The sequence below is a fragment of the Artemia franciscana genome, chromosome 15, assembly GCF_032884065.1.
Source record: "Artemia franciscana chromosome 15, ASM3288406v1, whole genome shotgun sequence".
NCBI classification, from domain to species: domain Eukaryota; kingdom Metazoa; phylum Arthropoda; class Branchiopoda; order Anostraca; family Artemiidae; genus Artemia; species Artemia franciscana.
The window spans coordinates 27,296,277-27,320,439 of NC_088877.1; the positions used below are offsets into that span (position 1 = coordinate 27,296,277).

A 24,163-nucleotide genomic window follows, 5' to 3' on the forward strand; every position below is an offset into this window, starting at 1 on the left:
AATATTAGACAAAAAAAAATATTGTCTGCTCATATCACTAAGCATTACGGTATGCAGTCTTCAGGGTACATCTTGCACAAGTCTAGTTTGGTTGTTCTTGCAAATTCCTTATGGTCATGACCATTGTTTTTCTTCGTTTTTTTTTTTACACTTGTACCTAACAAGATCGTGTCCTTTTTTGTTCCATTGTTTCTTGCGTGTTTTTGGCGAGGACCAATTTCTATTATCTTCCATTCCCTTCGCAGATGCCAAATTTTGTTTTACTTTCTCTTTTGTTGATTTATGTGAATAAATTTTTGTCCTACAATAAAATTTTATTTCTTTCTCAAGATACAAGGCCACTATATCAAATTGACCGCCTACTGAATTATCAATGCTGTTGTATGAATCATAACACTTTCCCCGCAAGAAAAAAGTTATAAGCAATAGCATTCGGATGTCATTTCGTCTCATGGAAAGTGGTATCAAGCGTTCTGTTTCAGACAAGAAGTAGAAAAAGAGGGAAGGAATACTTCAAGGGAATATGTTTTGGCTTGAGACAGCCAAATAGAGCCTCCAAAAGTTCATGGTGTTTTTAAAACTTGTATATTGTGACCTTTGAGACAATTGGAACCAAAATAATAAATGAAAGAAACGATTTTATGTCGAAAAACGGATAAAATATTAAATATAACTAAGAATTTTCACAAAGCTTGATATTTTCGTGATAAAACTTGAATTGACAATCACTCTATTTCCTTAAGTCGATTACAAAGAGTGGAATGTCAGGGTCAAACTTCACGTTAGTTGCCTCCTGTAAAAAGATAAGATTTGTGAGCAAAAAAAAAATACAGTCTCACAATTTAGTCTAATATGCAAGTGTGCATTAGGAAAAGTAGCTCTTAGACTTGACTCGTAAAATGGGAGCAGACGCATTCGCTCCGAAAATTTTTTATTGGCAAGGAGTCGAGCTATGTCGTTCTTTTTCCTATCAGGCAGCATAATCATGACTCTACAATAGCTCGAGTATAGTGGGTGACCGCTTTGACATGGATACTACTGATGAAATGTAAAGTGATACTTTAAACAAATATGTCGATTATTTAAAATCTCATTATATTTCGGGAAATGGCATTTAAGGCATTTTAAGTTGGTGATTACCTACTGAAGGCCGGACATTTAAAAAAAAAATGGGCACAATATGATTCGTTTATCTCGATTAGTCTCTCAATCTTTCTCTCTAGTCTAAGTGACATGACATTAAGCGATAATAAATGATGGAAACTGAAGTGCTTTGTTACCTAGGTCATTGTTGTGTTTTACAATTATCAAACTATCACGTAATTTTTTGTTTCTATTGCCTGGACATTATTAGCAATAACCTTGTTAAACCAGATGGAACACAAAACTTATGTGGAAGGTTTTTTCATCTATGTTGGGACCCTCCCTAAATGTTTTCCGTTCATTCTCTGACCAGCTGTGAATAAAATCCTTTGCCAGGCAAGGATCTTCCTCTCTGTTGGTTGGATGCCACTAGACAGAAAGAATAAATCAGCTGATCTTCCTGCTTCTGTTTCTTTTATTCCTGCTGTTCAGATACAATTCTACTTAAATAAGGACTCAAAATTGACTATATATTAACATCTTAAAAAGTATTATTCTAATATGAAACTTTTCTATTAATATATAACCTTAACCGACAAGATTATCAACAGGAAAAAAATTGAGAGGATCTAACATAAACACAAACTCCCATATTAATTCTAAGCCATATAGTATATTAAGTGTCAAGGAGTTTAACTAGGCTATTGAGATTGTCCACGTTGGCATAGACATTGAGATGATATGTCGACGCAAAAAGAAAGAAATATCTGGGTGATAATTTGGGAACTGTGCGGCACTGTAACATCCATAAAGTTTAACGTACTAGAAGTCGCATCAATTATCTACTGCACTTACGCATCAATTTTCGGCCGATTATATTTTACTTACGCGTCTTTTAGTTACATTTATCTTTTTCCTTTTTTTATTCTAAGAAGAGAAAAAAGATGAGTCCAATTGAGGGTTTGGTCTTAGCTTTGTTACGGCTTCATTTTAGGTTGCCCATTTTTGAAGTTCATAGGCCAAGGAGGCTGAATTAGGTTATCTATATTAAGTTTCTGCTCAATTTTACCTACCTTAGTGACCCCATTTCCAACGGTTGATGGTTATGCCTATTTCGTACAGAAAAATGTACGAAAATATGCACAATATTTGCAGATGTTTTCAAATTTCAGGAAAAGATTTAATAAATAATCGCAAAAATCTTCTGTAGTTAGCCAAGACACCGTTTCAGCAGTTTCAAAGCCAACCCATCCCTAAAATATCCTCAGTAGTCCAATAATTATAATTGCAGCTGAAACAGGGGGTATGTGGACACCAGTCCTTTAACCTTGAGTACTTAAACCCATTTTCAAGTACTTTTAATACTTGTTACTTATTGAAACTAATTCTTTTGTTAGCGACTTGAATTTATTAATGGTTAGCAAACCTTTAGTGAATTATTCATTTATAATTAACATCGAACTAACAGTAATATAGTTTAACATTCATTGTTCGGTTTATCCTAAAATAAAAGTACCCAAATACTCAGCACTGAAGTGATCACCTATATTGTGTGAAATCTTCGACTGACTACCAACTCACGTTGTCACTTAAGTACTCAATTGACACAGCTTTAGCCTGTAGGGTGGCTTTTGATTGGTGGACAGTTTTTCACCGTCAATCATAAATCAGCTTACATCCGTAAGCTCCGGTACAAAAACTGCTCAACACTAATGTGGAATGGCATTAAGCTTGGAAATTCCCTTCTTTTTTCTAAATTATAACAAATAATCTTACCAGGTATGTAGGAGGGTTGTTCGAATGATAGTGAAACCCACTCAGCTGACATTTTGCCACTTCTTGTATGCCTAAATCAGTCAGTCGAAAGCATCCGAGTCTACAAAAATTTAAATTAATTTAAATAACAATTAAACACGCGTTTTTTTTTAACATGACTTGGGCAAGATATTAGGATTAAAAACTTTATAGCCCCCTTTAACAGATCATCTTGAGAAATAATACAATCTCAAATGATGAAAATATAATGTTTCCCCATAAAACTCTAATACTTCGTGGTTTTCGTAAGAATGAATTATTTTGAATTTAGGTGTGAAAGCAATTAATCTGGTGAAAATTTATTAAGTTGTAACAGTCCTTTTTTTTATTATTGGGTTACTGTCACACTTTTCAGTAATTTGGGCTCCGTATATTTATTCATATATAGATTTTTGTACCCCTATGATGCATAGATTTCTGTCTATAGGATTTAATCCTTGTTACGGTTAAGTTACATAGGATAAGGGTAGCAAACTAGAGACATGCAGGCGCATGAAAGTAACCGAGAACATATGGGAACACTGCTTTACACTAACGATTCTCATTTTGAACCCGAGGTGACTTTTCACCTGTGATAGATTAAAAAAATCTAATACAAGAAAATTGGCAGGACTACGAGAATTGGCTTGAATAATGCAAATGTATTTGTTTTATTGCTATCACTATTATTTAAAGCGTTTCTACAGACAAGAAGAGAGGGGTATGATCTTCCAAGATCGGTACGAAACAGAGTCGAGACTTGTCCTAGGGACAAGTCATTTCGCCCCTCCTCAACTTATTACCCTTTTTTTCTTTTTCCTCTAAAGGTGGCTGGTAATTATATAATCTTTGGGCATGGGAGCATGCTTGCCATTCCTCTTAAGTCACTTACTTGGAGAAAAAAGGATTGAAAATAGTACAAAGGTATCGCAAAGGGTTACCCTGACTGGAAGTTAAAAAACTGCATGTAAACAACTCCCTTGCCGCGTCTTTAAATTGTATTTTTGGGTAGTATACTCTATTCCAGAGTTTCGCGAATCATTTTGACTTCGCACCCCTTTTGATTTTCCATTAATTTTGCATGCTTCTATTTAAATACATAAATATTTCTATGAATAAGAATTCAATGGATTTTTGGCAATTCCTCCAACTTATTAAGAACTTATATTAACTCTCAATTTGAAAAGCTTAGAATGGCCTCTTTATAAATAAGAAAATGACCTGAAATCAGTATTACGACGAAATTTTACACACTGCAAATTTTACTGGAGCAAAACCGGGAAAATGAGCTTACGGCTTTTCCAACAATTTTTCTAATATACTTATCATTTTTTTTAATATCTGTTTCAGTTTTGGATGAGTCAGTTTTGAATCATCCCGGAAACAGACCACCCTTTTCAAAATTTGTTTGTTTTCATGAAAAAATTTTATTGACTAAAGACAATTGTACGACAAAAAATATAGATAGCGCTTTGTTTAAAAAAAGAAACGGCCGGAATCTTGAGTTAACAGTGATGTATTTAACAGAATTTTCAGAACTAAACAAAGGTTATTGTAAAAAACTGATGAATTTCTTAGAAAAAGCGGAAAAACACTGAAATAAGTGAAGATAAAGGTTAGCCGCATGTACTCGATTATTCTGCATATTATAAAGTAAGAATCGTTTTCTTAAAATGTTTCCTTCTCTTCAGTTAATTTTCTAGGCTTACACTTCTTGAAGTACAGTAGCAAAGCATAAGCAATTATGAATGGTTTAGATGACTTCATTAAACGTGACATTTTGAAAGTCCGATATCGCCTAACGAATACAATAAGCAAGGTCAACTACTCACTCATCACACTTGATAGCACAGACAAGAGCTACGGCCTCAGGCATGAGCAGCTGGTATGAGCATTGTGTGTGCAAGTCCACACTTGACAGGAAACAGCTCTGCGTTGGATGAGTCTATAAAACCAATAATGGTAGATAATTATGAGAAAAGAAAAAAAAAACAGAGATAGGTGAAGCTTAGATGATCCTCAAAGCCCAGGAAAACACCTTAAGAACCCTCATGATTTTACCTGAAGCTCTCATGGATTACAACTCCCACCCCTCTGAAGGACAATCGATTCATCATTGAACTTAGGAGCTTTTAAGATCTCATGGATTACAACTCCCACCCCTCTGAAGGACAATTAATTCATCATTGAACTTAGGAGCTTTCAATCTTCAAAATATTTTAGCGTACATCTTTAAAAGTGTTTGAATGTAATATAATAGCATGACATCGGAACTTCTGCCAACTTCACGATAAATTGAATGTATTTCCGCATTGTACATCATCAATGAATCTTAGATACTTTTTTTTAACTTCTATTATTTTTGAATTGTTAACACTCTGATTCTTGTTTACTTTTTCTTTTCTCTTTTCTTTTCTTATTTTCTCAGTATCGAACTGAACCAATGCCTTGCTGAATACAAGGCCATGTTAAGCTTTTTGTGTATATCATAAGCAACCAAAATTTGGATTTTAAAGAATTTAATGAGGGCATTACTTACGGACTACCGAAGTCAAAGATTAATTGTTTTTTTTTTAAGTAGTCAAAAGATGAAGCTTACTTATTTCAAGATCACATGTGAACAGAGTGAAATAAGTTACAATAGTGGGTTACCCCACCGTGCAAAAAGTGGGGTAGCATATTAGTATATGCTTGTCCAGTTTGGCACCCTGGCATCTCCCGTGAAGAATCAGACAAAATTGAGTCAATCCAAAAAAGAGCCTTGCGAATAATTTTCAAAGAAGGCAAGGTGCCTTACTCTCTGCTCCTAAAAAAAGCTAGTTTAGAAACCCTTGAGTGAAGGAGGTCGTCGTTGTGCCTCCGTTTTTCAAAAAATGTAACAACGAACCCTCGGACGGCAAGTATTTTCCCCAAACGTCACTCACCATCCAGATTACGACAGCCTCGAGCTGTTTCTGAGCCTATCCCAGTTTTGTCCCCCATTCGCTGCGTTACTTCCAGATATGAAAAAACCTTTGTCCCCTTCATCACAGAAAAAATAAATAAAATAGCCAACTAGTTTCTCCCCTTTTTTTCATGTGAGGTGCTTTAGGTCGTTGCACTAATTTGCTTGCCCCCCGCTGTTTTGGTTTAGATTCCCTTTTAATGCATATGTGTTTTTCGTGTGTTTTTTCGTTCTTTTTTTGTGAGTTTTTGGACTTTTTTGTGTCCTTTTTAATTTGTAAATATATATGTTTATTTCTTGTTCTTTTCTGTATTATTAGATTTTTTGACCCCTTCCCTTTTTTTCTGACTTGTATTTGTTCAAGTTTAGTTTGACCGATTTTCTTTTTTTTTTTTTTTTACTCATAATTTGATTATTCATTATTATTAGTGTTTTTTGCTTTGTTTGCTTTGTTAGTCGACTCCGAAGTCCGAATTCGGCCCTTTGAGGGCTTGTGATAGTGATCTTTTTGAAATAAATATCTTATCTCATATCTCCTAGTAATGCTATTTAGCAGTTTTCTAATTTATTGACAGATTTTGTCTGAAAATATCATTTTTACATATAACATTAATTCTTGCTAAAAGAAAAGCTGTCAAAACACAAGTTCTGCTGCTAAAGTGTTAGGAGTTTTTGGCATTCTGGTACTGGCAGGTTTGGAACTTTTTACACACCTGAGGTAACCATTTCAGAATTTTACATTTAAGGGGCTTTAATACTGCATAGGTAATTCCCTTTGCTAAGTGGTTAAGTCATGTTATGTTAAATACAACCTTTCACTTTTAAACAAGTCAATCTTAAACACGTTTTTTCACACTTCTCTTACGTAAAAACCCAGAAAAATATCATATTCATTGTTTAAAATCATCATAATCTTCGTAAGAAAACTATTCAAATTTAAAAATGCAGAATGGTGATGAAGATTCAAGCTCTGATTAAGCGTGAAAGGCTTCCTAGGAAAAGTTTTCCAGTTCGTTTTATTGACAGCTGATCCAGAAATTCCACTCTGTTGCTACTACCTTGACTTTCCCATAACGTAAAATAAAATTCTAAGTAGAGGTCGAGTCTACTTATATTACGAACAAAATTTGTTCCGTAAGATTACATATCGTACCATAAAGTCTAAAGAAATGCTAGTGGGAAAAGTTCTAAGGCGTAGTGTGAAAGAGGCATTGTAGCTTTCTCATAAATGTACACAGGTCCGATCTTGGTTTTTTTTCTGATTTCAATGAATTTGAAAGTTTCAGAATAGAAAACAAAGCTCAATATATTAAGCGAGAATTATTGTAAATAGGGTTTCTGATTTCAAAAATTCTAGATCAGAAAATATGACCTAATCAATTAGTATGGTTTCTGATTTTGAGAAATCAGAAACCATACTCGAGATAAGGAACATGGAATCCTGTTTTCAAAGAGGACGACGGGGTCAATTCCCTCAAAAGTCTATTTTTAGGTTCAAATTTCCGCTCAGCGGCTTTAAATCCAATAGCGGAACTTCCATACTCACGAAGGAAGTGCATACAAAAGCGGAATCAACCAGGTCGTTCGAAAAAGCACAACATTCCGTAACACGAAAAAGTTTTGCAATGAAGCGAGAAACTTTTTTTTACTTTGAAAGCACTTCAAATACAAAGAAAATGTGCAATTACCGATTTATTGTACTAGTTGAGGCTAACAGTCTTCCAAACTTAAGCCTAATATTATCAGGGGTGGAATAATACTATATAATTGAATAATCATTGCTTTACTATTACTCTCTTATGAAATGTGATCCTTTCTTAACTCGACTTGATCAATTAATTTCTATATATACAATCAAGAAAAGCAGTTTACATGGATCCATCCAAGCGTGAGTAGCTGATTCTTGTCTTGGACTTCAAATATGTTTTCTTCTTTTAGAGTCACGCATGAATCGCTTGTCCCGGTTTGTTCAGGAATTATCAAATGTGAGCATACGAACTTGCCAAATCCCTGCAAAATCAATCGAACCTTTATCTTAAACACTCAGGACATTAGGAAAACAGAAAAAAAAAATATGAAAATAAGCCAATTTCATCATTAAAGTCGTCCAAAAAAACCCACGTCTATAACTTTTTAACTGTTCTGAAAAATAACATTATAATTTTTACGCCGGTCGATTTTAAAAGAGGAAAAAATGCAGTTATTTTGATTAGGGGTTGGCTATATTCACAGTGGAGCTGACCACTCACTAATCCTTGGTGTGTATTTAAAAAATGAGTTAAAGTAGGAGTTTCAAGAATCCCAATTTTTATCTGTTATTATGATAGATCATTAGTTTTGGTAACTGCGCTTCAGATTTACTAGGTATATGTTCAATCTGCAGTAGTTTTTGTTAACAATTGGGCTGGTTCGATATCAATAGATGTATCTCGTTCAACCTAGCTTATTTTTTACAATATGCTGATTTCAATAAGTTCAGGAGCGAGAACATCCACTATATGTGTACTATTGCATTATGATTTTTAGCTCAGAACCAGTTCTATTTTCTAGAGGCAGGCTTTCCAACTTGCACATGGACCAACAAGTTGTGAATTCCTAAATCTGAAAATGTTCTGCCTTGTCTAAACCTCTCTAGTTAACATTATGGAATAGCCGTTGCTTTCAAGGTTTATATAATGAAATATCACTGTGCAACATAAATTGGGTGTGAAATTGTAGGCTACATCAGTATTTAGCCTTAATGACCTATCCCCTTAAAATTAACAATCATAGTAAAGTAGACTAATGTTCTGTACAATTGGTCACCAACAATAACAGTCAACACGTCAACGTCTGACGTTACTGAATCGCTCAGAATAAAAATTTGCTAGTTAACAATACAAAATGTGCATAAATTACAACCACCAATTTAGCATCAAAATAATCTTGCTACTCCACGAAAATCAAAATAAGTCAGATATGGTGGACCTGAGCAAACAGGGGTTAAATAGCTCTCTATGATGTCCCACCGCTCCACTAGCGGCTACACAGCCCACCGCTGCACTATTTTGTTTGGTTTTACGATTGTTTTAAGCATGCAGGTAGTAGTATTTTTTCAAATTAGTGCTTTTTGGTGGTTGTAAGAAGTCCCGCTAGTTTTGACCCCGTCACACTTTGAATATGGGTATCAATGAATTTTAAATACACCATAACTATTTTTGAAAAAATATTAGAAGAGAAATGTGCCCAACTGACAATCGTGCCATTTAGTTGAGATAAACTCAAAATTCAAGGCCTTAAGATATACAAGGTTTGCAATATATACAAACTCCAAATGTTTCATTTTAAAAGTGTGTAACAACCACAGTATACACTCAAAATACAATACAATTTACAAACTATATTTGTTTTGAGAACGCCCCTTTTCAAACTGACATTCCTTCAGGATCAAATTATGTTGATTATTCGAAGCAAAGAAATCTCACGCAACATAAAATAATTCGTTTTGTATTTGAGCATAATTTCTAAAAAGACAGATAGTTACAATATAGAAATGTCTTTAACGATATTTTTAAAGGAAGTGAAATTTGACTGAGTTCTGAAGTTTCATTTGGATTTAATTTTTCAATGTTAACTCCTGCTCTTCAATAAGAACGGCCAAAATGACTTTTCTGGAATAAGATATACGTTATGATGCTATATGTTACATTTGCACGAGAATAAGTGTCCCCTGCAGTTATACGAAAGAAATGGGCAACTTCACCAATGGCTCCCTCCATTATTCTAAAATTCATCACATTAGAAATACTCGGTTTGAGCACTAGCTACAGATTGAGGGACAATGTCGCATTGGAAGAACTGTAATCCTGACTGTTGATCGGCTACAGTTAAAGGGACAAGGTCGCATTGGAAGAGCTGCAATCCTAGTTGTCGATCGGTTACAGTTAGAGGGACAAGGTCGCATTGGAAGAGCTGCAATCCTAGTTGTCGATTGGCTACAGTTTGAGGGACAAGGTCACATTGGAAGAGCTGTAATCCTAGTTGTCGATCGGTTACAGTTAGAGGGACAAGGTCGCATTGGAAGAGCTGCAATCCTAGTTGTCCATCGGCTACAGTTAGAGGGACAAGGTCGCATTGGAAGAGCTGCAATCCTAGTTGTCGATCGGCTACAGTTTGAGGGACAAGGTCACATTGGAAGAGCTGCAATCCTAGTTGTCGATCGGCTACAGTTTGAGGGACAAGGTCACATTGGAAGAGCTGCAATCCTAGTTGTCGATCGGTTACAGTTAGAGGGACAAGGTCGCATTGGAAGAGCTGCAATCCTAGTTGTCGATCGGTTACAGTTTGAGGGACAAGGTCACATTGGAAGAGCTGCAATCCTAGTTGTCGATCGGTTACAGTTAGAGGGACAAGGTCGCATTGGAAGAGCTGCAATCCTAGTTGTCGATCGGTTACAGTTTGAGGGACAAGGTCACATTGGAAGAGCTGCAATCCTAGTTGTCGATCGGCTACAGTTTGAGGGACAAGGTCGCATTGGAAGAGCTGCAATCCTAGTTGTCGATCGGCTACAGTTTGAGGGACAAGGTCACATTGGAAGAGCTGCAATCCTAGTTGTCGATCGGCTACAGTTTGAGGGACAAGGTCGCATTGGAAGAGCTGCAATTCTAGTTGTCGATCGGCTACAGTTTGAGGGACAAGGTCACATTGGAAGAGCTACAATCCTAATTGTCAATCGGCTACAGTTTGAGGGACAAAGTCAAGTCAAACTGGAAGAGCTGCAATCCTAATTGTCGATCGGAAATTCTGTATGGCAACTTACTTAAACCTCAGCTGAAAAATTATTTGATGTTGAGAACCAAAAAAATTTTTTTGGTTCAAAGCAAAGAACCAAACAACTACATGAGCTGGGGCTCTCAGGTGTTTGGTGGGATGATGAAACAAGTTTAATTCTTGTATGTCTGAAAAAACTGAACCACTAGCTTCTTGTTAAAATAACTCTCTCAAAGGTTAAGAATTCCCTAATAATTGAACTACTATTTACTGTCCTTAAAGTATAACTTCTGCACCTCGCTTGAGCGTGCTGATCCGTCAAAAGCCGAGAATAAAATCAAACATCTAAAACTGAAATTATAATGAAATAAATAAAACTTTAATTAAATTTCAAAAATCGTCAAACAAAAGCTTTGAAAATTATTCCCAATTTCCAACCTAACCTTCTGGTAAGGATCGATTCACTACTTATGACGACATTTTTACAAAAACCATTCTTCATACTTATGTATATTGAAAAGTAGAAAAAATAGCAGATTGTGTGGAAACTTTATCATAAATTACAGTATGAATCTCGTAAATTTGTGAGAATTATAGGATGGGGGAGAAATAGCTTAAAGCTGCCCTTCTACTATATTTTAACTTTCTCTTTAGGATAGCTTCACTATTTATGGAGATAAGCTGAATAAGCTTAATCTATCTTCTCCCGAAATGAAATGACATAAATTACTCGGGGTCTCGGAATTCAAAAGGATTGAACAAGCCTTAAAATAAAAGTGTATTAGGCGTTAGCCTATTACACTTACCAATTTTCCGGCAAGAACTCCACAAGTTTCTATATTCCTCAATGTGTTCTTCTCGGCTATATCAATAAATCTATTAATTAATGAATTGGGAATCCACAAAGATTTCAGTCCTAGCGTGTTGGAATTCTCATTCTGTTCGGCTGTAAGAGGACCAGTAGAAGGTTTTAATGCTCGATTGACGTCAGGTCTCGCTCCACTAAAAAGAAAATTATCACCATAACATAAGGCATTTCTATTGCCATAACTTTCGTTGTTATAATTCTTTTACTATAGAGTAAGCCGTTTTTTCTACCTGACTGAAGGTGTTGTAAAATAACAGAATTATTACAACATAACAGAAGCATAGTGACAATTACAATAAAAAAAGTGCGAAATTGAAAGAAAAAGAAAAAACTTGAGGTAGAAATAGACTGATAAAAGATCTTCTCACCTCACTGAGGTGAGAAGATCTATTTCTTTATCTATTTCTGGATCTACAAATAATATTTATTTAAATAGAATGATAGAATTTTCACAAGCAGTTTAACAAGTAACTTAAGTAGAGATTTATTTCGAGGGAGGAAGTCGAACTGAAAAAAACGCAAAAAAATCGGATTGTAAGGTAAATATGAGAAACTGTGGGGAAAATATACAAAATCTTAAGATTTTCTCAGCAATATGGGCTCAAAGACTCCACAGTCTTGTGTGTTTGCCAGTTATGCAGGTTAACCCGGCAGCAAAATCGTATTTTCCACAAAACTTGGCCAAAAAATGTTTTTTTTTCAATAGAATATCTCTGTTTGCATGCAGAAATAAGAACTAAAGCTGCCAACAACCACTTTCGGAAAAAAAAACGTCTGTTGCATGAACATAAAATTGCTCAATAAAGGCTTTATCTGTCAAAAGATCTGAAACTGCCCTCAACTCGAAAATATAGGAGATTTTAGCCTACAGACTGCCTAATAACACCTTCTCGAGATGAAATAGAAATATATAGCGTTGCTTGAAAAGTCAGAGATTTAAGGTATTTCCAGGTCCCTGTGTTGTTTACATCACATTTGTCTTGATAAACGGGATAAATTACATCTCACTTTGTTCTGTGATCCAATAAGACACTAACTTCAATGCAAGGTATGCATGGGCGTATTCTCCACTATCCTTATCGATATTGTTTGTTGCCTAGTTAATCTCAGTCTTTAGCGAGGGAAATCATTTTGTTTTTCTTACCATGTTAAGCAATAAAAAACTTGAGCAAGAGTACAGCAGTAAACTAGAGCCAAGGCCCCATTAAGTGTTGTAGAAGCTATGGTCCTTGGAGGACAGATACGGAGCAAGACATGGGAATACGACCCAATGGGGTAGGTTTTACGTGCATGAAGCCTTTCTGAGCGAATTCCTGCGGCTAAGAACGGTGCGGAAAACGGCCGGCTTATGGACATGAGCATGCATCTTAGCCAAAAATAAACTAGACCTGAAAGCTCATATGGCAGCCACTAACTTCAAGGTGCACATTCCCTACAAGCTATGAAGTCAGAATCGAACTCCTCTATAGATACAGCTAAAACCTCGGCTGGGAGTCTCTAGCTCACTTAACTGAGATGTGATGGATGCAGGTCCCTCCATTGCACAGGTAGGATCGAGTATAGGCGCCCAGAATACTAACTGTGAATGTTGTCGGGGTTTGACTGAGCTCTACAGGCGTTCCTAGAAGTTTCATTGATTAAAAGAGAAATTATAAAGACCCTACTCCCACGTAACAGAGACTGGATCAGCTTCAGAACGTAAAAAGGCACAGCTGTGAGGCTAGTTTTTACTTCCCATCAACTTTGGTTGCAATCTGACGTTCAGTGCTAGTAAATGTGATGATAAGAATTCAGGAAACCCGTTCCTCCTCTCCCATGGAGGCCAAATCGGTACTTGACTTTATACAAAAATTAACTAGGACACAAGGCCGTATCAAAATTTCTTGTCCGGCTCATAAAAACATAACGAAAATGCATATAAATAATTTTTGATGCCTTTATTTAGTTTTTACCCCCCCCCCCCCACACACACCGAGAAAAAAATCCTGAATAAGCCCTTGCTAGTACATCAACTGTTACTATTGACTAGGTTTGGTTGATATCCAGAAGTACTTTTTCGTAGATATTCCTAAAACTTATGGACCCCTCTCTCCCATAGAGGTAGTATTGATTCTAAACCCCCACAAATCCAAAAACGACAGAATTCTTACTTATAAACGAAACGAACATGTAATTGTATAAACATAAAAAAAAGATAGTTACATTAAAACAGAACATAAAAAAATTATTCAATGGATGAAGATACGTGTATTTATATGGGTCTCCAGAAGATCAAAAATTTCTGACATTTTCAATCCATATGAATAAAATCAACACCCACATCGACCCAAAAACTTATATGGAAAATATTGTTAAAATATTATATCACAAAACTACTGCTGATCGAATATCTTGACTAAATATTTAAATTTGCCCAAAATTTAAACTACAATCCGATATTTTGCGAAAAAATCTATTCGCATAATTAACAAATACGGTAATTAAGTACCTCCCAGAATTAATGTAATGCATAATTTTCTTTTTTTCTATGTCGACTTTTTGGCAAATAATACACTACTGTTCAGAATAACATTCGGTTTCAGTAAACTAAGAATGATATTTCAGCCGTTTTGAGGGTTTGAGATAGAATGGAATGAACCTACTCGTGTTTGGGGTAGCTCTTATTGTTAAACATTGATTAGCCTTGGGATATCATTCTTTCTTCTTTTTTTTTTGATGTTATGAGATAAATAAAAAACATAATACTCGGCCTGCGAATCATTTTCACAAAGCGCAAGTCAAACCTTAAGACAGTTGATTGGGGGGGGAGTCCCAATCCTATTTGCGATTTCTATTTATTTTAAGTTAGACTTGACTATTTATTTTTATTTCTGCTTGTTTTAGAATTCATCTATTTATCCTTACCAGTATTATGTTCTATACGCTTGATGTGATAATTCATTTCAATTTAAGTGGGTTTCAGGTTTCATTTATTCATTCATAGTAATTTCTATGTGTTTTGAGCTCTAACCATTTTATGGATTTATGTCAGCTCGTTTTAAACCTCATTATGGCCCTGTCCTTTTCTTTGATTTTTTTTTTGGAAAATGTTTTTCTCAATGAATTTAAATAAAAGCCAACTTACGCAACAAGTTTTTTGACCTTTTCTTCTCCCTTGTCATTTGACCAATTCAGATCCCGGTCAGATTCACTCAAACCAGTCATTGCCTGCATTGACTCACTTGGTAACCCTTTTTCTGGCTCATCATATATAATGTTGTCTGGAATTTTAACTGGTTCAATAATTAGACTATTATAGGGTAATGTAGGAGGTGTTGGTGGTAATTTTACATTCCCTTTTGCATCTCTTTTTTCTTGTTCACGTCTCCTGATTTTTTCCTCTTCCTGTCTTTTCATTTCTCGTTCTGCTTCCAGTTTCTTATCCTAAAAAATAAATCAACAAATAAAAAAAAAGAGCATGCAAAGTTCCAACTATCATAGCCTTAAACAAAATCTCGTTTATAGGGGAAAAGAAAATTCCTTTAAAAAGTGAGAACATACACTTCTTCGTACGTTTTAAGTAAAACATTTTTCGAACTTCTGTAAAAAACAAAATCAGTCGATAATATTTCCTAACCCCTCGCCTTGCTTATGTCTATACAGATTTCCTTATATACTTTTAGATACCATCTAGATCCTTCTTACCCTAAAACGTACACGTTGCACATAACTGCTTCTGCACTGACAAAAAATACCACAAAAGAGTATATTATATTTTGTTTTATGAAGAAAAACTAGATTAGCAAATAAATACCTCATTTTCATACCACCGAAGATATTCTTCTTCAAATTGCTTATTGAGGAGTTCTTTTAACTTTTCCACCTTTGGGAATATGTCTTTTGCAAGATCTTTACATTTTTGTAGATCTCCGTGTGGCAAGAATCGAAAATCAGGATGGTTCCGCAGCTTCTCTAACGTTAACCTAAAATGTAAAAAAAAAAAAAAATCACATAGAATTCCAATATTTCTGGCAAACCATATAATTTTATCACTGAATATACGTAAGTAGAGAAGTTATTCTGTCCGACCCAAAATTCATCCAAGATCCGCTGCAAAAAAAAATATTTTAAAGACTCGTAAAATTGTGCCAAAGCAATATTTTAAGAATGCTCTATAGCTACCACTGAGAAACTTAAAAATATGTTAAGATTAACTTGTAAAAGATTGCCTAACCCTGATGAATAACTTCAGATACTGAGGTCAGGGGTTCGAGTCCTGGTGTTGCTGGTCATTTGGTTTGGTCGATGGTGTGACTCAGTTGGCTCAGCCAGAGTCTACCCAGCTCTAAATGGGTACCTGGAAAAAACCTGGGGGAAAACACGGGAAACGTCAGATAATTTACCCCCAACCACGCACTGCACTCTCGGCCGAATGTATTGAATCAGGGAATAGGTACCTGTGGGACGCAAACTATTGGTCAGCATGCGAAAAAGTTTTTTTTTAAGTTTTATTGCAAAATATGCCAAAGCAAAAAAAATCCAAGATGTTAATCAAAAGTGATATAGATACTTGATATACTTTTAGAGAGTGGTGACGAATGGATGCATTTCCCAAGATCCTAAGCACAGGGCTGAAATCCAAAGAATTTCTTGTGGAAATGTCTAAAGAGGGCATAGCATCATGAAAAACTCCGTGAAATACTTTCTTATTGAGTTACGTTACGTGTGACTAATTGTTCTGTCACCCCTTTTTATTTAGGGACGAGAAAATAAATACAAAAGATATAAATGCCTAAAGAAGAATGACTTGAAGGATTTTATGGGACGATGACCACCATCAAAAACAGCAGTTCTAAATTCCACTGTTTAGTTTCTAAAACGCAATAATTGTGGGTTTCGGAATATGCAATTTTATCACATAGTATATGCAGTTGCTTCATGTCTGTGGACTGTCATTTCCAGTGTTTTATTGTGAGTAGGCTTTTCATACATTGGGTATGCACCCATGCAGATAACAGTCTTTCTCTTAGCCGCACTCATAGAAGCCTAATTGATAACTTTTTGCATACTTCACGTCTCGCTTCTATTTGACTGTCCATTAATCCTTCAGAATGTGAGTTTGTATGGTTCAACAATTGGTACCGAATAGTCGCTTTGGATCTCAATAATGCTTCTCTTTTGCCCTTCTTTTGTGAATTTTTGAGAATTTCGCTCAGATGCTCACTTTCTTTTACTTGTTGGGTCCTAATAAATAGAACGGTTGACCCAAAGGAAAGCACATAATCAAAAGGGTCTTAGCAGTTTATACTACAGTTTTAGTTCCCTACTTATTCTTTTCTTTTCCGGTACTACCCTTCTGCTGTTATTGAAAAAGTGGGGTAGCAAAGTAGTAATACTACTAGGCAGTTATCAAATTTGGTGGCGGATTTTGTCTAAAAATACCATTTTTAAATATAAAAATACTTTTTGCTCAAAGAAAAGCTGTCAAAACACAAGTTGTGCTGCTAAAGTGTTGACAGCTTTTGGAATTCTGTCCAATTCTGATACAGCAGCTTTGGAACTTTGTTCATAACTGCCCTTCTGATGGGGAAAAAATATTGTAGGACCCAGCGTCTGACATATTTTAGATCCAGTAAATTTTTGCTTAAAACTATTTCCAAACAAATAACCAAAATAAACGACCAGGAATCATTCGACATAAAAGTTTAATATACATATCTTTAAAATTAATAAGAAACCGTTCTTTTTCATCAGCGCCAGTAGAGCATTGTCTCAGCTTCCCTTACCAGAATGCAATACAACTAAGAAAATACATTCATTGATTAAACAGGGGATTTTGCCCTAACACAGACGGTTGGACAAACGACTCTAAAAAAATAACCAAAAACATTCAGTAAGAAAAATATTAAGATAAACAGAGATTGCAAAATTGATTATGTTCCTAATAGCACCCTCAGGAAGCAGTCTATAAGTGATAAAATAATTTACTTAAAAATAAGAGAAAAATTTCCTACAAATGGAAAATTCAAACACTAAAAAAATAGTCACTATTAGGACAACCAAACAAACACAACGACAATTTTTATTGAAGGGTTGATCATTTCTTACAGCGTTTTAAGAACTTAAGTTTTCATCATTAGTTACTTACAGAATGTCTTCTCTTGTGTATACATAGCATAGTAAAAGACAATTAATATGACAATTAATGTTATATTGCTTATGCAAAACTACAGTGGCGTCAATTGGTGGGAGGGAACCATTTCCTCCAAACCCTTTCCATAGATTTGAAAAAAATACATTTTTTGGTATTTCTATTGAAAATATACTCCTCACTAAAGAAAAAAAACCCACTGGATTTGAAAAAAAAAATTTCCCCTATCGATTTTTAAAGAAAACATTCCTCCCCCTTGACAATTTTTGAAATTGGTGCTACTGCGGAACTATCCCTTTCATTTCCAAGTTCAAACTGTTTTGTTATGCTGAGATCTATATTTTGTCCTAAATTTGTGATCTTGTGAAGAATCTATATTGGATGTGTTAGTTTGGGATACCTTTTTTAATTTTATTCTCTTTGCTTTCCCCTTATCAGTATTCTAATTATGGAGGCATTATTTGTACAATTGGTATTTAACAAAACCATATTCCATACAGATTTTACCATACAAAGAATTTTCTTCAATTACTCATATCAGTAATTTGTAATTCAGTAATTTTGTTTAAATGTGAGATTCACTTTACTATGTTTTCTCAAAATCTAATATATCAAATCTCAAATCAAAAATCTTATATATATATATATATATATATATATATATATATATATATATATATATATATATATATATATATATATATATATATATATATATATATATATATATATATATATATATATATATATATCACAGGTAATTATTTGGTTAAAAAAAAAACTGTTTTTCTATTTTAGCAATTTAGATGAATGAGCCCTTGAACCAGTTCTTGACCTTACTCATCCATCCAATCACCTAGTAAAAGACAGTGTAACCAATCCATTATCTAAGTAATCATGTCCAAAATCAAGTAGTTATGATTAATAAACATAAGTCATTGTACAACTACAGGCTAAACCACCTTAAATCTAGTAAAATATTCCCTGGGTGATCACCTCATATCAGGGTTCCTCAGAGGAATAGGCCTACACACTTCCCAATATAGGTTTCAGCACTTTAAATTCCTGACCCTAGCAAGTGAGAGCGCCTGCCTTAGGAACTTAGGGCATGCGCTTGCATTGTCTCACCTGAGGAATATATATAAAATAACCAGAAATATATATACCTATTACTTTGAGCATAGCTTCCTTCACCACAAAAAAAAATAAAATAAATTTCCTTGTTTTACTTTCATACACACACACATAATATATAAAAAAAAATATATATATATATATATATATATATATATATATATATATATATATATATATATATATATATATATATATATATATATACATATATATATATATATATATATATATATATATATATATATATATATATATATATATATATACTAGCTGTTGGGGTGGCGCTTCGCGCCACCCCAACACAAAGTTGGTGGGGCGCTTCACGCCCCCCCAAGCCCCCCCGCGCGCGTAAGTCGTTACGCGCCATATTAGTTACGCGCCATTGTAGTTGTGTCCCTGTGTCCCACCTGTGAATATAGATAGATTTATATATGTGTTTCAAACTACGTAAAAATTGCGAATATACAACATTTTTGGCTTTCCCACTACTGGGAGCTTTCCGTTTCCAATTGCCAGCAATTGATCTGAAAATGTTTGACCAGAGTCATCATTTTGCAATCGGACACGCATATTTGTAGTTAATTTTAATATTTTTACGTGTGCCCATAAATTAGAATTTTTCAGGCAAGCATTCATTTCGTCTGCAGGAGTTAAACTACGTAAAAATTGCGAATATACAACATTCTTGGCTTTCCCATTGTCTGTGCATATACAAAGCCGTATGCACTAATAATGACGTCATATGCAAACGCTCTTTTTACAAACAAACAAACATGCATACACACAACTCGTTTTTATATAGATAGATAGATAGGTAGATACAATACAAATTAACTGCGCTAAAACTTGCGAATATACAACATTTTTCGCTGTCCAATTGTCGCTGCATATAAATAGATTGTCAGGTTTACCGACCCTCGAACATGCAACGCACAATTGTCCATGAGAAAAACAATCAGTATTAAGATCTATACCACATTTTTCTAATGATTGACCTTGAGCTTTGTTAATGGTGATTACAAATGCTAATCGAATTGGGAATTGCAATCTTTTAAATTGAAAAGGCAGATCCGTTGGAATCATTGGAATGCGAGGAATAAGAACAGCCTCACCCTCAAAAGGCCCTGTCAAGATTGTGGCCTCTATTAGGTTTTCCATTGTTTTTTTTACGGCAAGTCGCGTGCCATTGCAAAGCTTTGGTGGGTTGATATTTCTTAAAAGTATTATTGGTACGCCTATTTTTAGTTGTAGCACGTGTGGTGGAAACCCTGAAAGATCTATGGAATTTAAAAATTCAGATGGATAATTAACCGCTTCATTTGGTTCCAAAACTGTGTCGACTGACTTGTAAAGGACTGCCTGGTCTCGAATCTTGGTCAAAACAATATTGTTGATTTCGTGGACGTCTATATTTTTGGGTGCGAGAATCGCTCTTTCACTTAGCCATTTATTATTTTTATAATTTTTTAGAATATTTGGAAATACTTTTTCAATCAATTAATTTTTGGACGTCACTAAATTACAGAAATCAGCAGGTAGTTGTATACTTCCTGAAATTGAGTCTATCGTATCATAAATGTCTTTTTGTTCTGACATTAACTTGGAAATGTTATTTTGTACATACAACAATAGATCATTCGTACTGTAACTTTTTTCACGATCCAATTCTACACATGTCGAAACAGCAGCGATACGGTTAGGTGAAGGCATTCCCAAATCCTGAAGAGGTTTGTTTGCCATACGTACGCACAAATCTTCTATAATAACTAAAGTGTAGTTATAAATTTCTGATGTAAAATCAAAAGTCATATCTGACATCTCTAACTGTTTTTGATGGAGTATATCTTCGGACATTTTTTACTTATATTTTTCCCATAACTCTGTAGGAGCTGATGGAGAGCAAGTTGTTAAAATGATGCCAAACAATGCACGAATTTGACTTGGGGTTGACGTTTCGCACTAATGGGGAATATGGAACAACCCACTGGTTATCCACTTTGATGGTGGTACCGTTGCCATTGTAGGTTCTTCAGTCATTTTACAATTAGAAATTTCTCTTTCAACGGTCTTCTTACAATTAAAAATTTGTCTTTGAACGATATTCTTAAATACCTGTGTCCTGGTCGTCATTTATATTCCCTGTGTCCCGGCCGTCATTTGTGTCCCGGTATCCCAGTCTGTAATTTCTCTTTGAGTGTCCCGGTCGTTATTTATATTCCCTCTGTCCTGGTCGCCATTTGTGTCCCGGTCTGTAATTTCTCTTTGAGTGTTTTTTCTTTTTAGTATTTTTTAGTTTTTTACATTTTTTCAGTTTTCAGTTTTCTTTTTCTTCTTTATTTTTCAGCTTCACTATGAAATACATATCGCCGAACCTTTGTTTTTTAACTAAAATCTGGTAGGCATTGATGACCTTATCCGAGTCAAAATCCCAAACCCAATCATCATCGCTATCATTTTCAGTTTTGATATGTTTTGACTCTTGCTGTCCAGGTGGATCTTCATCTAACTGCGCGGTTTTGCGTTCTTTAGCCTCAAGCCTGTTTCCTTGCTGTTCTTTTGATTCCTCGGCATGCTTTCTTTTCTCACTTTCTCTATCAGCAGCAAGTTTTTTGGCATAGACTCTTTGAGCATCTTCATCGGCTTTTGCCATTGTAAGTTCATCAGTCATTTTAAACTTAAACATTAATAGATTTCTACGTGAACATATATGTCTTGAATATCTTTAATGACGTACCGTCATAGCAAAAATGACGACAACTAACTTCATGACGTCAGCTGACACAGAAACATGACGTCACCTGATCCACAGACAGACAACTTATTTTTATATATATAGATATATATATATATATATATATATATATATATATATATATATATATATATATATATATATATATATATATATACTAGCTGTTGGGGTGGCGCTTCGCGCCACCCCAACACCTAGTTGGTGGGGGCGCTTCGCGCCCCCCCCAAGCCCCCCCGCGCGCGTAAGTCGTTACGCGCCATATTAGTTACGCGCCATTGTAGTTGTGTCCCTATGTCCCACCTGTGAATATAGATAGATATATATATATATATATATATATATATATATATATATATATATATATATATATATATATATATATATATATATATATATATATATATATACTAGCTGTTGGGGTGGCGCTTCGCGCCACCCCAACACCTAGTTGGTGGGGGCGCTTCGCGCCCCCCACAAGCCCCCCCGCGCGCGTAAGTCGTTACGCGCCATATTAGTTACGCGCCATTGTAGTTGTGTCCCTATGTCCCACCTGTGAATCGACCATTCCCTGAGTCGCCATCGTCATTTATATATCCCCCTGTGCACCCCGGCGTCCCCTTTGTAGTTATGTCCCTGTGTCCCGGTCGTCGTCATTTATACTCCCTGTGTCCCGGTGCTTTGTTGATTGCTAATCGAACATTCCTTTTGTCCCGGTCGCTTTCTCTTTGAGTGTCGTCATTTATTTAGATTGTTTCTCCTTTATTTTTCAGTTTTTTTCCTTTTTTTAGTTTTTTTTCTTTTTTAGTTCTTTTAGTTTTTACCTTTTTTAGTTTTTTTTAGTTTTTTAGATGAAAATTTTTTTTAGTTTTTTTCCTTTTTTTCTTTTTAGTTTTTTATTGGTTTTTACCTTTTTTTTAGCTTTTTTAGTTTTTTTCGTTTTTTCTTTTTACTTTTTTTTTAGTTTTTATCTTTTTTATTTTTTTTTATTTTTATTCTTAATTTTATTAGTTTTCTTTTTCTCTTCTATTTTTCAGTTTTTTCCTTTTTTTTAAGTTTTTTTTTTAGTTTTTAGTTTTTTTAGTTTTTTTTCCTTTTTTTCTTTTTAGTTTTTTATTGGTTTTTACCTTTTTTTTTAGCTTTTTTAGTTTTTTTCGTTTTTTCTTTTTACTTTTTTTTTTAGTTTTTATCTTTTTTATTTTTTTTTATTTTATTCTTAATTTTATTCATTTATATATCCCCCTGTGCACCCCGGCGTCCCCTTTGTAGTTATGTCCCTGTGTCCCGGTCGTCGTCATTTATACTCCCTGTGTCCCGGTGCTTTGGTGATTGCTAATCGAACATTCCTTTTGTCCCGGTCGCTTTCTCTTTGAGTGTCGTCATTTATTTAGATTGTTTCTCCTTTATTTTTCAGTTTTTTTCCTTTTTTTAGTTTTTTTTCTTTTTTAGTTCTTTTAGTTTTTACCTTTTTTAGTTTTTTTTAGTTTTTTAGATGAAAATTTTTTTTAGTTTTTTTCCTTTTTTTCTTTTTAGTTTTTTATTGGTTTTTACCTTTTTTTTAGCTTTTTTAGTTTTTTTCGTTTTTTCTTTTTACTTTTTTTTTTAGTTTTTATCTTTTTTATTTTTTTTTATTTTTATTCTTAATTTTATTAGTTTTCTTTTTCTCTTCTATTTTTCAGTTTTTTCCTTTTTTTAAGTTTTTTTTTTAGTTTTTAGTTTTTTTAGTTTTTTTTTCCTTTTTTTCTTTTTAGTTTTTTATTGGTTTTTACCTTTTTTTTTAGCTTTTTTAGTTTTTTTCGTTTTTTCTTTTTACTTTTTTTTTTAGTTTTTATCTTTTTTATTTTTTTTTATTTTATTCTTAATTTTATTAGTTTTCTTTTTCTCTTCTATTTTTCAGTTTTTTCCTTTTTTTAAGTTTTTTTTTTAGTTTTTAGTTTTTTTAGTTTTTTAGTTTTTTTAGTTTTTTTAGTTTCTTAGCTTTTTTATTTTTTTTATTAGTTTTTAGTTTTTTTTGTAGTTTTTGCCTTTTTTTAGTTTTTTCAGTTTTTTTTTTTAGTTTTTAGTTTTTTACCTTTTTTGTGGATCGTCACCTGATCCACAGATCCACAGACAACTTATTTTTATATATATAGAAGATATAATCTGGCGTAACGGACAGACAACTTATTTTTATATATATAGATATGTTTTTAACTACGTAAAACTTGCGAATATACAACATTCTTTGCTGTCCCATTGTCTGTGCATATAAATAGATTGTCAGGTTTACCGACTCTTGAACATGCAACATATAATGTCCATGGGAAAACAATCCGTATTCAGATCTATACCTCATGATTCTAATGATTGCCCTTGAGCTTTGTTGATGGTGATTGCTAATCGACCATTCCCTGAGTCGCCATCGTCATTTATATATCCCCCTGTGCACCCCGGCGTCCCCTTTGTAGTTATGTCCCTGTGTCCCGGTCGTCATTTATATTCCCTGTGTCCCGGTCGTCATTTGTGTCCCGGTGTTCCAGTCTGTGATTTCTCTTTGAGTGTCCCGGGCGTCATTTATATTCCTTGTGTCCCGGTCGTCATTTATATCCCCCTGTGCCCCCCGGCGTCCCCATTGTAGTTGTGTCCCTGTGTCCCGGTCGTCATTTATATTCCCTGTGTCCCGGTCGTCATTTGTATCCCGGTGTCCCGGTCTGTATATACATTCGTTTT

General features: G+C 34.4%; 1 protein-coding gene across 1 annotated transcript in view; it reads right to left on the reverse strand.

Annotated features, from left to right (window-relative positions):
- Window positions 1-621: 621 nt before the first annotated feature.
- LOC136036269 (STAM-binding protein-like A) overlaps window positions 622-24,163 on the reverse strand; it is a 33,098-nt gene continuing 9,556 nt past the window's right edge. Inside the window, exons 3-9 of the mRNA XM_065718409.1 lie at window positions 15,232-15,400; window positions 14,563-14,861; window positions 11,377-11,572; window positions 7,694-7,831; window positions 4,710-4,822; window positions 2,860-2,959; window positions 622-793 (exon numbers count right to left, since the gene is read on the reverse strand). Of these exons, the coding sequence (XP_065574481.1) occupies window positions 731-793; window positions 2,860-2,959; window positions 4,710-4,822; window positions 7,694-7,831; window positions 11,377-11,572; window positions 14,563-14,861; window positions 15,232-15,400 (1,078 nt within the window). The 3' untranslated portion in view covers window positions 622-730. The remainder of the gene's footprint in view (window positions 794-2,859; window positions 2,960-4,709; window positions 4,823-7,693; window positions 7,832-11,376; window positions 11,573-14,562; window positions 14,862-15,231; window positions 15,401-24,163) is intronic.